At 30.6% G+C, this 16,802-nt stretch overlaps 1 protein-coding gene across 1 annotated transcript; it reads right to left on the bottom strand.

Annotated features, from left to right (window-relative positions):
* Positions 1–624: 624 nt before the first annotated feature.
* On the bottom strand, positions 625–15,946 carry morgue (modifier of rpr and grim, ubiquitously expressed). The gene is made up of 8 exons (XM_014418986.2): positions 15,787–15,946; positions 11,430–11,555; positions 8,555–8,738; positions 6,882–7,071; positions 5,045–5,154; positions 3,308–3,449; positions 1,612–1,783; positions 625–997 (listed from the first exon to the last, which is right to left on the bottom strand). Exons 1-8 carry the CDS (start codon positions 15,859–15,861, stop codon positions 866–868), a joined length of 1,131 nt encoding a protein of 376 aa, XP_014274472.1. The 5' UTR covers positions 15,862–15,946; the 3' UTR covers positions 625–865.
* Between the last annotated feature and the right edge of the window lie 856 nt (positions 15,947–16,802).

Raw genomic sequence — 16,802 nt, 5'->3', positions numbered from 1 at the left:
CTATTTGAAATATTAATTCTACTTCACAATATAAAATATCTATAATATATATAAATAACTGACCGTATTATATCAAATTATGAAGATGATCAAGGGTGCTGTCACAAGAAAACAAAAAATAGTTAACAACTATTTATTTACTGATGTTTCACCCCACGTTTTAGAGCTTCATCAGGGCAGTTTCAGTTGAGATCTAAAGAATCTCCTTTAACCATTTTCCTACTACATCTAGTTTCATAATTATCAAAGCTAGTCTTTTTCAGGTGCTATTTTATGTTTAAATTTTAAACCAATTGCATATTTTATCTTCTGGAGTTGCTGAATGTTTCTGTTTTCCTCTATCAACTATTTAATTGTTGATAGTGCAATTAGAGTTTATAAAACATGTACCTCAGAAAATTGTTTGCTAACTTTGGTAACTTTTGATGTAAATAGAACTTGAGGTTGTACCAGAGGCATTGGACCGTATTCAGAACCCTTTTTATTTTTTCTACCTTTTAATGTTTTAACAATGAATGGATCCGAGTTGCTTTCATTAATCATAGATCTAGTATAATAGTTTCTAGAAGCAAAATTATTAAAAAATAAACTCAGTATTTAACAAGGTTTCATTAAAAATAATAATCCAAATAAATATATTTATTTACATAAATAGTACATTTTAGTAGTCATTACAGAGAAGTGTTAAAATATGCAGGTATACAGTATAGTGTAAATATAATACAATTTTTAATTCAATCATTGATTGAACAATTTTTAATGACAATAGTTTGTCTCTCTAAAAAAAAAACAAAAAAAAAAAACTGATCTGGTTAGAAATAATCAAAATAAATATAATTGATACTGAGTAAAACTATCAGATCTTTTATTCTCTTTTGCTGCTGTGTGGAAGAACAAGGTCTGTCATCGCATATTTCCATGTCCATGCTCTAGCAATATTGGAAAAAGCCGTTTTATTTTCCTTGTAAAGTTTTCCAACCATTGGTTCCATACATACCTAAAATAAATAAAAAAACAGTTAGTATTGAACATAAAAAAGTTGAAGGGCTAGTATGAACGTTTTGCACTTTTGTTTTGAATTTATTTAGTCTTTTATCTTGTTAATGTTTTAGGACGATGGTCTCGAAATCCTTCCCCAATGCACTTTACCCACAGTCACTCTTCTTATAAAATCTTAAGGTTCTGGAATTATACTCTAAACCACCTCACCTATTCACCTTGACCACTAGTTATTAATCTTAAATTATACTATTTACATGCAGTTTAATAATAAGTACAGCCGAACACTCATTCTTTCATTGCGCAAGAAAAAGAAGAGCTAGACATGAAACTAGGCAAGAAATCAATTCCAGAAAACTGAATTGTCTTGATGATGACTAGGCGGGAAAATTGGAGTGCTGTAGCAACTATGTAGCGCAAATTGGTAGAAGGTGCAGAGCACAAGAGCGAGAAAGAAGAGGCCAGGCAATGGCTTAGCTTAAATAAGATAGAAAAAGAAGGTGCAGGCAGACACCTTGTGTAAGTTATTTGTTGCTCTTCGTCTAATGACAGATTTTTCTCCTACTCACAAAAAAAAAACCTCACAAATATAAAAATATATTAAATACTTACATCACAATATGGATCAGTAAGCAAACTTTGAACTGAAATTAAAATTTTTGGAATAGTCAGTGCTAAGCTCCAATTATGTTGAATTGAATCAATTCCAACATCACCATGCCTCGAAACATTTGGATGAAAAACTTTTGTTAAAAATCTCACCACAGGTGGCTTCATTGGATAACTAAAACATGCCAAAAGAAACCAACTACTTTAATTAACAATTAATAAACCATCAAACTGATAAAAATTATTTAAAAAATTTATTTTACTTATATAGAATAATACTAAACATAGATAAGGCATGGTCATTTATTTGAAAAAGCCTTCACAAATCATGATTAATATTGATATTAAGAATAATTTTATGGAAAATTATTCTTAGTATCAATATTTCTCAAGCATTAACAGGGAACACCTATGTAATGCTATGGATGAATCGAAGTTCCCTAAGAAACTAATCCACCTAGTTCGACTCACAATGAACACAGTGGAAAGTAAAGTGAGAATCCAGGCTGGGATGTCAGAGGAGTTCTGTACAAGGTGTAAGGCAGGAAAGACTCATTGTTCTACCTCTTGTTCAACAAAGCACTTAAAGAAGTTGTCAGAGACACACGAATACAGTTGGGGCCCCACCCTTTAGTAAGTCAATACAAATCCTGGCATATGCAGACGAAATTTATATTATTGGGAGATTACTTTGACACATAAAGGAGGCTTTTCTGGCTCTTGAACAGCCTGTGTGGAAGATAGGACTTTCTTGCTAGATCCTAAGAGGCGCCCTCCATTGACTTTACCAAGAGCGGTGTCAGTGGTATGGTTCAGGTTGTCTACTGGACATGACTATTTGCGGCACCACCTGAAGAGAATAGGAGTGACTGAATCTTCGGACTGCGTCCTAAGTGGAGTTGGTGAGATGACTGGCGATCACATATTTGCATGCGTGGCAACGACGGACTTGATTACAGACAGGAGTTAGATCGGCAGAGCTAAACTATACTGGGCTGTACGAAACAAAATGGCAGAAATGCCTCCTTTGGCGTAGGAAAAAAAAAATAAATGAGAGCAAAACCAAGTATATGGTATATCACATCCAAGATTGGTGACTACACATTCAAAATGGTCCAACAATTTGTTTATCTGGGCTCCCAAGTAAATGCCGACGATGATGTGTCAGAAGAAATATCTAAGAGGATCCTGGTGGCAAATAAATGTTATTTTGGCCTTCGGCGGTATCTAAGCAAACGCTTCATCTCCAGGAAAACAAAAAGGACTCTGTACAAGACACTGATTTGTCCTGTCCTTACTAAGTCCTTAGAGAAACTATTGCATATTATTGAAATATCCAAGAGGGAAACATAAACAGCATATTCTATAATTCATGATTTCCATATAATGAATATAAATAAAAATCTATTATAGCTACCTATCAATACTGAATCAATAGCACAGCAGATCTTAAAACTGTAACATAAAATGAAAATTGATTTATAAATCCTCAATTAATCCAAAAATTAATGATCTAGAAAAGATTATTGTTGATTTAAAATTTCTTACAATTTACAAAATGTTTTCAAAATTGCATGAAATCAATAATATCAATTTAAAAGAAAAAAAATTATTTTCAAGCATTACTTAGTAATAGTAAATGATAAGAACATCTGTTACATTAAAAATAAAGTATTTACATGCTACGATGAAAACTGACCTGAATGGAACTTGCAGATATAAATAAAAAATACCTCCTTCATAGGGGCTACCAACTGGTCCAGTAATGGATGCTTGCCAATGACAACATTTTGCATCTAATGGGATAGCAAATATTCCTTGAGGACGGTCTGCTCTAAGACCTACATGAAATAAAATTATTATACCCAAATTGAAAAGCAAAGACTCTAATATATTTTTGGTATTGCTTACAGTTATTTATTATTTTAAATTTATAATTCTTCTCTAAATCTATAATTCTGATCAAAACACAACCCTAGATAGTAACAAGCTTATGAAGATAGTATAAATGTTAAATTCATTCATACTCACAACCGGTAACCACCTATATATAGCTATAATATGTAACCAGCAATCACCCACCATATGTTTTTATCAGCAAACATTAATTGTAACTGAGTGTTTGGACCTACAGTTTCTAATTACATTAACTTATTACCTCATTATATAAAATACAATGAAATGTTCATTTATTTGAAAAAATTCAAAATATAAACAAAATAAAACATTTTCAACTCTTAACAATAAACTTCCAAATCAAGGTCACAATCTTAGATATGAAAATTACACTTTTGGTGCTCTTGATCATTTCACATACCTAGACAATGACATTAACTTCAAAAATAAGGTAAGTGATAAGATCAAGGAAAGAATAAGGAATGGTAATAAAGTGTACTATTACCTTGTCAATTGATGAAATAAACTCTGCTCTCTAAACACACTTAATTAAAATAGGTGGTATTTTCAACATCAATAAAGCACTGACAGCACAAGGATGCAGGAAGGAAATCATCAATGAATATTAAACACCTTTCAGAGACTCACAGGGCCAAGATTATATGTTTCTGGATAATAATGTGTGGTAATATAATAATAATGCTAACAACAAGCAACAGCACTGCAGAAGAAAAGTTTGAGAATCCCCATAAATGGTAGGGACAGAACTTTACTCTGATAGCGCCTAATTTGGTTCCTACTATATGAAGGCTTGGTGAGATTAGAGGAAGTACAGTAGTACATAACAGTTACGGTCTGATGGAATGTGATATTAGCTGACAGAGGGCCATATCAACAGACAGATGGCACATCAGCAGATAGTTTATAGACATTTACATAAGGTGGATCATCTCCGACAAGAGAGCCAGTCTATATTTCATATTCAGAATGTGTTCTCCTCTACCCGTTGGATTTTATTTTTTTTTTTTTACAAGTTTCTTCCCACTGTGATGTAATTTAGCAATGAGTAGACATAGCAGCTAGAGAGTCAATAGCACAGTAAGATAGAAACATCTGGAGGAAGCCAGGAGAAATCCACAGAATTCAAAACTTTAATAATCATGTGCTCTAGTTATTTTGAGACAATTTTTGTAGTATGCAGGCATGTATTATTCTGCACTGGAAAGGAACCGTTCATCAATATATGGAGCAAGTCGGATCACAGCCTCAAGGAGCACTTTCTACATATACCTCTGAACAGTTAGAGCCCCAGTACCAATGAAAATAAGTTCAGTATGAGAAGAGGAATTTAGTCCTCTCCAAACCAAAAATAATTGCCATGACTGCTATTTCAAGCATTGCTACAATATATCAAACACTCCAGCTCAAGGGAGAGAGAGAGAGGGGGGAGAGAGAGAGAGAGAGAGAGAGAGAGAGAGAGAGAGAGAGAGAGAGAGAGAGAGAACTATTGCCATCCTGAATATCTTTTAAAGAACATTACCTTTCAGTTCACTTCTAAGCCTATTACGTCTCCAAGAATTTTCTTCACCAGGTGGCTCACTTTGCTTTGACATTTGTAATAAACAAGCACGACAAGGACAACAGTTCATTCTAGAACAATTATTAAAGAAAAAATATTAGAGTAAATAGTTTTTTGAGACTTATGCAGTCTCAAATATAATTATAACTCAACTTAACAGGATTGGAAGGATAATAATACAAGGCTGAATAGTAAACTAATTGATTACTCAATTTTAGAGTTTAAAATGTATTCATCATCTTTCTTAATAATATCATTAACACAAAAACTAGTAAGAACTGAATTATATTGGGGGTATACACGTAATTTGTAAACATTATTTCTTTTTTACATTTATGAATGGAATATGGTCCGGGTGCGGTAAAAAAAAACTCAAATAGTAGATAATTATACTATTTTATTGAGCCAACATTTCGCCCCATGTTGCAGGGCTTCGTCAGGGCTGTTTTGATGGCAGTCAAAGACAAAAGTGAAAACGTTGGCTCAATAAAATAGTATAATTATCTACTATTAGAGTTATTTTTTACCGCACCCGGACCATATTCCATTCATCTATACACACGGTCAATCAATAATCTTCCAGTTTTTACATTTATGTTTGTGGTTTATTCATTACCACTAGATGATTTTTAAGTCGATAGTAGAGTCTTAAGGTTCGTTAAACCTAATTATTAAATTAAACATCATAAACATATCCAGGAGCCCTATAGGGACTAAATAAAGCAGGATGTTACAACAAAATAGTAAAGCATAGGTTTGATAAATGACCAAGAGTGAAAGATGTGACATCCATAGCTGTCACAGGGGATTACAAAACTGCAGTATTATAGAAAATCATATTAAAATAAAACTGAACGAAATCTAAAATATGATAATCTAATGAAGCTTCTCTAATATTTTTCCATTGGAAGGATAATAAAAATAAGCTACGTTGAACACCTAACAGTCTGTCCCCAAGGACACTAGGCCCAATTATACCTAAACTTGTAGTCGAGCTCAAGTTTGTACGTTAAGTATGGGCTAGAGATTAAAGTTCCTACAGGATATAGAAGACTAGAAGTTGATTTAAATAGAATAAATCAGTCAGCCTCTCAAATATTCATATGGGTCAGTAATGTAGAGAAGGGGATACATATAACACTTCTTTAAGGTTTCTTAGGTTCAGACATTCAAATGTATTTTCTCTTTATTTGTACTTTATACTGAGTTTTCATATCTAGCAAGCATGGAAGATCAGATTTGATCTAATCGAGAATGTTTAGGAAGAGCCAAATAAATGTGAATGAAATAGAAATCAAAACCAAGCATCTTTAAAGAACAGCAGTGTGTGGTTATGAAAAAATAGGAAGACAACCTTCAATATTCAATTATTTGTGCCAGTAATATATGAATACAAAAATATATTTTTTTTTAATAAATTTTTTTCTCATTAAATTAAATTTTTATAGGAATTAATATTGCAAAGTAAACTAATAATTAAATTATAAGTTATAACTACAAATATAGTTTTTTTATGGAATACATTATAATACATGTCTTATTATAATGATAACGAGAAATAGAGAAATTAATAACAAACAGTAAAACTAATAACATGAAACAGATTTTATCCCATTATTAAAAAAACAAAACAGTGAATATAAATGGTAAATACAGTGGTAAGAATCATTTACTGTTTCGGTATTGCAGTAATTAGTACTCTAGAAGTAATAAATTCAAAATTAACCTAACAGAAATTTCTATGTATTATCACAATACAATAATAAACAATTTTATTTCTCATACACAATGAACTTACAATTTTTCATACACTTTGAACCAGTAATTAACAGTGCATAATGGTTTATAAATAGGAAATCTTTTCTGGGTATATTCTTTCCAAATCTCATCTGAAATATGGGTAATTAAGAGGTTGCGCCATCGTCTACACACACTTCCAACACTCCATAAAGATATGTCATCCAAATAAGAAAAAACTACAAGAAGAACTGGAAAAAAAAAAATCTAATCAGCTTTATAAAATACTAAACTAGTTTAATTCTCACAGGTGTAATTTGCCTTTATTATATTTCACAACATTGTCTGCCATTAAATCTATTCCTTACTTTCGCCTTGCCATATACTTATGAAGAAACTCAATGATATTTACATCAAGTTAAAAGTGTCATCCAATTCAAATATCAATTAAATATTACCTCCCACATTACATGTTTGACCCCTGACTGCAACGCCTTTGATTTTTTAAATCAATTTAGGAGGTATTAAATCAAGGATTATCTAAAAACCTACTTGACTCCTGATAAATTGATTTTTTTTTCCGGCCAAGAATCCCATTGACGTCCTATACTGCCTAACCATGGTTGGGGGTCAAGTTTTTCATTTTGTGGGACTGCCACTCAATGAAAAAAGTCAATATCCCAGACTGGATTCAAATCTGCGCCACCAGCAGATTTCAGATCGGTTAGACTGCGCGTGTCCATCTGAGCTACAGACACCCTAGATAAATTGATTATCACTTCCCATAAACCTTGAGCCTAAAAACTCTTTAAATCCACCATATCCCTAAAACACTCTTTAAATTTTGATATCTCTATTCAACATAGTTTCCTAGCATTGAAAATAGAATGCTTTTTGTATCTATTCACCTATCTAGAATCCAATATGTTAAGTGTAAAGTAGATTATTGATAAAATTCCTCTACTTAATTAAATAACCATAAATTATTGATAGAAATGTAACAATTACCTTCCTTCCACTTTCATTCACCTATGCTAGACTCCCCTTAGGGGAGTAAATAATTTATGGTCATTTAAGTCAATAATTTATGGTTATTTAATTAAGTAGAGGAATTTTATCAATAATCTACTTTACACTTAACATATTGGATTCTAGATAGATGAATGGATATTTCACCAATAGACCATTCACCAAGCATTTGTACAAGCCTCCAATTCGTGACGAGTGGCCAACATGTAAATCCGCCTTAAGAATGAACTAATCCATACCGAGATGGTGAAGAAACTGGTAGACAGAGCAGAAGTAACTAACAAAATAAATTCAGTTGCTATCAACACAATGGACATTGATATACTGACTATGTCAGACAAAGTACTTCAAGTAATTTAAATTCAAAATTTAGGAGCATTTTCAGAGAACATTGATAGATAATTTTGTCCTGGAAGCCCTGGAATTGAAAAAAAGAAAGTAAAGTTTATGTTGGCACAGAGGCAGCAGTGATGGTACTTTTCATACATCTGGTGGAAAAGCCATAAGAATAAGTAACAATGAAATAGTCTAGATAAGAAGTTGGATAAGCTTGGAGATGCTTCAATGGCCATTTATTTTAACAAATAGCTACTGCAAATACAAATAGCATAAGTATTTGGATAGATTCTAATACTAGTTACTTGATAAAACATAGCCTCAAGATAGATAAATTAATTGATTTTTAATTTAAGTTTAAAAATATACCTTCTGGGGGTAGCTGATCAATAGTGCACACGGGCCTGGTATTACCCTCTTCATTTGCATTAGTATTCATATGCATTATTTGCAATTGTCGAGAACGAGAAGAAAGGACATGATCATCAGTATTACCTGGAGCAGCATAATTATCAACAGGTTCATCATTTCCTGAATCACCATCATCACCACTCTGAAAGAGTTACTTTGATTGATAACCAGAAAATGTCCTCAAATAGTATACATTTCACCATTAGTTAGCAGATAACTATTAAATAAACTACATTTTTTTCAAATTTAAAAGTTTAGAACAAAGAGGCAAGCCCCCTTTACAATCATAATTCAATATCAATAAGAATTATTACAAATACAAAATCTATGTTCAATGAACAACAAAAAAAGAATTTTTTCTCCTTCATTTTATACAATTTAAAATTATATTATTTATTAAAATTATTTTTGATTAAAAAAAGGGATTTTTTTTTTAAATTAATGATCTTCTACTGGAAGACTTTCTAGAACTAATATGAAATTGGTGAATGACACAATCTTCCTTGTTGGGATTTTTTTATGAGACCTCCAGACTGAGCACTCCCTCTCCCCCCTCCATCCGTATAAATTGAAAATTGTCATGATTCTGATTAAAAAAAAAAAAAAAAAAAAAAAAGCTAAGATTCTCAGAAAAAAAGTGGCTGCACTATGTTAAAAAGGCTTCAAAATATGGATTCATATATTTGACTTGAGTTAAATTTCCGGTCATTGTCATTCAGCATTTTGGTTAATTTTGCAATAATTGGCTTTTTATTAATCCTGGTAAGAGAATCATAAATCATAGAAAAATCAACATTTTTGAATTTATGTTGTAAGTAACATGGAACTATTAGATGTATAGATGTCCATTACCATTCAAATTAAAGGTTGCTAAATGCACCATTATGCAGTTTATGATTAACTTTGTAGGAGTAGGATTTTCCATAATATTTGCAAAAATGAATTCATAAAATGATGAAGACCTATGGCGAGGATAATTACTGGACCAACCAAGAACTATATGCCGAGATAGAAATAAATGAGCTTGTATCACGAATCATATTAACCGAACATTAATTATTAGTTCCATGAAATTATTATTTATTTGATTTTTTCATGAATCCCAAAGATCAAATTTGTAAATTAAGCAATACTATTATAATTTAAACTAAAAAATTAATGAAATTGCTACTTTGAGCAGAAAAACCTCAAAATGTGAACTTCCTGCAGTATTCCCAAAACGTGCAATTTCATGCAATATACAAAAATAGTATCAACAGAATGTCCTTTTCATAATTCTAATATTAGTTGAGGTTTGACCAAATTTAAAACTAGAGAACAGAAGATGCAAATGCAGTGTTTAATTATGATTTGGAAATTTTTAAATAATACTGTAAAAAAAAAAATTGGAAACAAGGTGAATAATAGCCATGTAAAACAGATTTATACAAATGCAAATAGGTGTGAAAGACAGTAGGCTTGTTTATTTGACACCAGTGGTCTCCCACTCCGTGAAAGCAAGAATATTTTCAAATAAATCAATACCCAAGGAGTTAATAAGAATCCAATCCTTTGAATATAAAATAAAATAAAAACAAACAAAAGAAATACAATACTAATTTAAAGGAAGTCCAAACAAGTAGAAATTTTTTCTCTAATTTACCTTGTAATTGATTTGTAACATTACTTAAAAACAGTTTTTTCCAATGCAGGCAAATTGGCTACAATAGTCAACAATCTTTAAACCAAAATACTTTTAATGCATCAATATTAATTTTATAACTATTTTCTTTTTTACACAATTAAAGTGATTACAACTATTATCAACAAAGCCTACCATTAGCAGATAAGGACTCTGTTATCACCTAATTATAGTGCTTAATTTATTTTATCCTTTATTTTCAATCAATTTAATTACTACCTTTTAATTTTTTACATCTTAATTAACATAATTTAAAAACTCATCCTTCATCTTTTACAATCCTATTGATAATTTATTTAATATCTAATTTTTAATTGTCAATTGCTAATTAACAATATATTAATTGTATTCAAAATCTCAGAATAATTGTGGTTAAAGCCTTTAGAATCTGATTTAAAATTTACCATAGTATTAATATTCTGAAATATAAATTACTTCCAAAATTATTCGCTTCCTTATGAATTACTTTCACATTCTCAAAATAAAAAAAAATTCATTATTTTGAATCCGCATAGTACAAGGTAAATTAAATAAAAATGATTTGGCATAGAGAAGTAGCGATCCCATTTCCCAGCAGCCAAGCACTAATAAACTACTGGTCCTCTATAATAACCACACTCAACACTTAACACTTAACACTCACATAGAATTTTATGTTCAGCGCACTACATACAATTCCCCATCTACAAACAAAGGTCATCAACAGAACACTACAGCAGATCACATCCCCTTAGTAGCAACCTTAAATAGGGGAGCATGACATTACACACAAGGAGACATGTTGAGGAGGACCTGAACTGATCTGGCATTTGAAAAGTTAGATGGAGGAGCCACTCTAAACAAACAGGAAGGAGTGGAAGTCTATTGTTGAGAAGACCTTGGTTCTTAGAGGACCATAGAGCCAAATAATAATGAACTAAATTACTATTATCAAAACAATCTATGTTTTATAAATAACATATTATATAACAATCTATAATTGGAATAGTTAAAAAGTGATTACTAAATCTTGTTTCCTTTTCTTAGTGAACTAGAGTGATTTTTTTTTAAACCAAAATTTAAGAAATATTTTGAATTTATATAGGAAAAGCTCAAAATAAGTTTAACAAGAAAAATATAAGCTATGTAATAAGACAATAAATTATAACATACCTCAGTGAAATTTGTTTCATTTGTGCAACACCAAGGTTCAGGGAATAAGAATGTATGACAAGTTGTACAAACCGGTTCTTCAAAACAAGGTCCATAAAATCCATTACAAATATAACAGGATAGATTCTGTAATGTTAAAATGTTATTAAATTGTTACTCATAGCAACTAGAAACAATGATTTCATTCCATAAAATAGAATAAATTGTAAGAAACACATCCAGGAATTAAAAGATTATTTTAATCTAAAAGTCAATTGGTTTACATATAAATATTTGCAAATAGACAGCTCCCCTAACTAAGTTTATCAGTTCCAATAACATTTACATGCAGATATTTTATAAATTAAACTATCCTTCTAACATTTCAATATGCAAGGGAAGGAGTCCCCTAACCTTGCCTACTTGAACTGACATTCATAGGTTATCACTCAGGTGGCAGGCACCGTATTTGTTTTTTTAGTATTTTCATAATTGAATAATTCATAAATATCCAAAAAATAAATAAAATAATTTTAGTTTTAGAAAAGTATTGTATTTATTCTTATGTGAAATAGAATAAATAATTATATAATAATATTTTTTAAATATTTAGAAGATATATTAATTTCATAATCAATGCAAACTTAGGCACTTTATTTCATTGATCATTGCTTCATAATTTAGAAAATATGGGTCCCAGAGTGCCTGGTTCAGAATGTTGTGGGGTTGATTCCTACTCGGGACAAAAATATGCATGTCTCATCCCGAAAAATGAATTTTAATATTCCCACCATGGTTAGTATGCAGCGGCGAATTCGAAGTAGCCCGTAAGGGTTGGGAAAAAGGACCACTAAGCCCACTTACCAGACTAGTTCCCCCCACCAGTTAACAGAACCAGTACCAGTAGTTGTAATTTTTTTCTGACTGATTGTGAATTCTTCAAATAATTATTAATTAAATACCATAGCTATATGTTTTTATTTTGAATAATAGATTTGAAATAAGTAAAATGTTTACTTAAAAATCTGAATTTATCATGGAAAATTGTTTAATGAACAAGTTATTAGATTAATATTTGAACAAAGAGTTATTTATTTTTCCTGGACAATTGTCAAGGGATTTAGATAACTACTCTTTAAACTGATTGATCCAATTTATATGGTTATAAGATAAAAATTGAAAAAAAAAAATCAATCAATTAATCAAACTGAAATTTCCCCAAAATTAACTAAGCTAATTCATTTTAAAGGTTAGTAGTTCTTCAGACTTGGTCTTATATAAAGTCGTTTTAATTTAATGTTCTTCAAATTAAATCTTCTGTATAGTTTTTTAATTCAATTAAAATAAACATAATGTTAATCGCACTAACTGTTTGATTTCTTTATTAAACCCCACTTAATTTTAAAGGTTCAAACCTAAAACAGAACTGAACTGCTGTGATGATGTAGCTAAAAACCAATGTAAATTAACTAAATGAGCTTGCTGGACAGGAGCTTAGGCCCTGCAGTAGTAGGGTGAATAGAGCATACCCTCACTACCTGAAAGTTTTACTAATTTTGCTATCTGTAGGTAACTTTATATTCTGTTTTTAATACAAAGCCTTAATCAACTTTAATCTAATGTTAGAGAGTGGAAACTCTTGTTATAAATATATATTATAACCTAAAACAATAGACCATTGTGTTTAAGTGAGTACATCTCCACTCACCAAGTTGGAATGATAGCAATAAAGTGGTAGTAATCATACATCATCAATCACAGAAATCACAAATGGAGAAAATATTTTTTTGTTTTTACCTTTTCTGGTAAAACTAAAGAAGTGCTTTGGCAATATCTGTGTTTGATTATGCATAATTAAATTTATCCAATCAAAACGTGCAATAAATATGAAATATGAGATGGAGAACAATATATGACAGTTATCATATATGATATGTGATTCCAATAAAATAAAAATATTTGAAAAAGATTTCTGCTTGTTATAGTAACAGTTACACTAGTAAGACTGGAAAGATAAGGAGGTACGTTATAGTTGGTTAGGATAAGGGTAAGGGTAAGGTTTTTTTTTTTGTTTTTTTTTAGTAATAAATTTGTTATTGGTATTATTTTTTATATACTTATTTAAACCATTGATAATACATGGTGTCATGTACATAAAAAGACATTTATTTTATTAGAAAGATACCACATAAAAAGAAAAATCAGTTGTCGCCTCCATGTGCCTTCAACTTTCAGGAGTCTTAAAATTGGTCTATGTGGATTAGAAGATTTCGCATGGCATCAAAGAGAAGATAACCAGGTAAATGTGTTTCTTTATTGTGAAGGGGATGATGAAGAAGAATTTCTTACCTATTATGCATTTAATATAAAAGATACTCAGAAATATGAAATACTGAAGTCCGAATTTGAGGACTATTTAAGTTATATGACTAATGAAAGGGCTATATTCCCTATGAGAGAACATTTAAAGGGAACCAATTGATTTTTTTTATAAATGATCTACCTTTTATAGGTAGCATATCCTAGACATGCTGAGAGATATCGGTATGGAGCTCTCAAGAAAAAATTAATTAGAGATCTTATTGTTATTGATAGACCTTAAGAAAGACACAATGGGGGCAAGGTAAACTGAAAATATGCATAGACAACTTATTAATAATAATGTAAGGGAAGAAAGTTATACCCGACACATCTAAATATACAATAAGTAGGAAAACCCTAAGGAGCCAGGGGTCATCACAGAAAAAGTCCAAATGCATTAAGTGTAGTTTTTCTTTACCTCAATCGGCATGGTATTGTCCTGCAAATAATTTCAAGAGCTATAAATACTCAGTTACTAAATGAAGGAGCATAATGCATGCACCTACATTTGGCGAGGTGTCCTTCAGATAAAAAACTTATTGGGCCATGTATAACAGCCCTAAGGGTGGAAGAAGTGGTAACTGCTGAGTTAGCTTATAAAAAGAAGTAAGCACTTTATTTGAAATTTTTTGTTTAAGAAAATCAAATTCTTCCCTTAGTGAATAGAATTGCACATCTTAATATAGATGCGGTCAAATTTAATAATGACATAATAAATAAAACTTAAAATGTTAAGTCAGGATTTCCAAAAGTTTCTTCTAATATTGGTCTAATTAAAATAGATGGTCATAAGATAAGATTATGTTGGAAGAAGGTTCTAAAGCTATTATGAGTCCAAGAAGAGTTTTCTATGTTTGAAAGACAAAGTAGAACTAAAGTGGATGAAGGATGAGAATATAATTGCGATACATAATAAACCTACAGAATGATGTGCACCGATCATAGTGGTATTGAAAGGAGATGACCAAATTGGGCTATGCATCGATTTAACAGAAATCATTAAGCATTTGAAAGATAATGATGGTTGGTTCCAAAAATTAAAGATTTATAGGCTAAGGAGAGTTGGCAATGTTTAGAACTCCTTTCAGAAGATTCATATTTAACAAAATGTCGTTCAGTTCTTCTTCAGGACCTAAGTTTTACCACAAACACGTTAGCCAAATTTTTTTTCAAGGTTCAAAAGGAGTAATAAATAAAGCAGATGACTTTTCAATATTAAGAAGAACCATAATATTAATATTTATTGACTTATAATTAAATTTTATTAATTTTGTTAGGCTTTATACTTCACTTCATTATAAATAAATCAATAAGTAAAGTAATAAATGCCTTATATACTAAACAGATAAGATTTACACCTTTATTTTCCTAAAAAAAAATAAAACAAATAATATGACTGGGTACGACAGACCCAACAGCCACCAGAAAGTGGAAACTGGTACCATCAATGTATTAAGGGCAAATTAAAGTAACTATAAGGAAAATATTTTGGATTATACTTTATGGTATAGTGACTAGGCAATGGGACTGCCACCTCCCTACACTAATATTACAAAGTTGAGAAATTTAATTAATATTCCCTATTATCATTAATTAACTTTCTTGGTTTTTCAGTCTTCTGACTCTATTCATCAGCTAATTAGGGCATAGAGTTGAGAACTCCTATGTTACAGGCTAACCATTAACTGCAGAATGACATTAATATCATTTCCTAATTATTCTATGGCAAGATTTATTAAAATAACTTACTGATTTCGGAGATATTAAGTACTTATTACTGTTACTATAACTACAAAAAATAAATAATTAACACAGAAAAGAACAGTCATATTCCCATAGAGGACAAAATTAATGTTCAGTATAACATGTGTAAGTGACAGTAAATACTTATAACTAATATGATGACTGCAGACTAAATAATTTTAATTAACTTAAAATTGAGCCCATTATTCAAAATATGACATTTATTGTAAAAAAAATTGAGGTTGAAATGTAATAAAAAGTTTGACATCAGTACCTCAATATCATCGTAATCATCAGTCTCACCAATAGTTAATTTATAGAACACATCCTCTTTAGGTTCTGGATCCATTATTAAAATTTAAGTTTAAAGTTATGAGTTAATGATTACATCAAAAACATTGTTTCAATAACCAAGAGAAGAGGTAGGTTATAAACAATACCAACGAGTACGAAGCTATTCTGGTAAACTTTTGGTGCAACACACTAAAAGATTAAGAAAAAATGTGTTATTGTTTGGCTAATAAATTATGATAATAAGTAACCCACATGTGCAACAGCAAATAATTCTGGATTATCCCTGTAGGAAGTTTGGTGAGTCAATTCTTAAAAAAGTTTTCTTTTGAGGTTAAATGACTTCCAATTTAATGGAATTCCTTTATTAAAATTATCACTTCATGGTACAACAGCAAATAATTCATTTCCTTGTCTTTACAATATAAACTACCAAAATTTATTTCAATAATTTTGATATTAAACCTCTAAAGAACACTTAAAATTCCTTCCTCTACTGGAACAAAATGCCGGTAAATAACCGCTGTTACTTTTTCGTCGAAAAGATATACCAGTGAATTATCGGGGTAGCTTCCACAAGAATTATTTTTCAAAAAAGCAGTCATAGGCACTAACTCTAGTAGCCAACAGTTCAGGAACTTTATTCTTCTTCAGTATTTTACCAGTTGCTAACCAGGATGGAAGAGCCACACCAACAATTGACTTTTCAGTAAAACGTATGGACGAGTTGGGAAATGGAGACCATTCAGTGGCTGTTTCTTGATAGCGGCAACACGAGCTCAAAACAAGAAAAAAAATTCTACTGAAGGTATGTCCGCAAACTCTTAGCTTAGGAGATATTTACAACTAAAGATTTTCATTGTTAAGAATTATTTAGGTTATATGAAATAAATAAAACTTATTTATTTGTTCCAGCTACTTTATTAATTAAACGTAAACATTAAATTCATATTAAATGTTGTTCAAAGTGACTTCCTTGAGCATTAAGACTTTCTTCAA

The sequence above is a fragment of the Halyomorpha halys genome, unplaced genomic scaffold (assembly GCF_000696795.3).
Source record: "Halyomorpha halys isolate HHAL.00 unplaced genomic scaffold, Hhal_1.1 Scaffold214.1, whole genome shotgun sequence".
NCBI lineage: Eukaryota > Metazoa > Arthropoda > Insecta > Hemiptera > Pentatomidae > Halyomorpha > Halyomorpha halys.
The sequence above is the reverse complement of the archived record's forward strand: the minus strand, read 5'-3'. Positions and strand labels throughout refer to the sequence as shown.

Bases quoted from the DNA above. Each gene is read 5' to 3' on its own strand.
- morgue (XM_014418986.2), bottom strand. From the start codon at position 15,861: ATGGATCCAGAACCTAAAGAGGATGTGTTCTATAAATTAACTATTGGT. The intron at 11,556-15,786 runs GTACTGATGTCA...TTAACATTACAG, and splicing joins ATGATTACGATGATATTGAG to AATCTATCCTGTTATATTTG. The intron at 998-1,611 runs GTAAGTATTTAA...TATTTATTTTAG, and splicing joins TTACTGATCCATATTGTGAT to GTATGTATGGAACCAATGGT.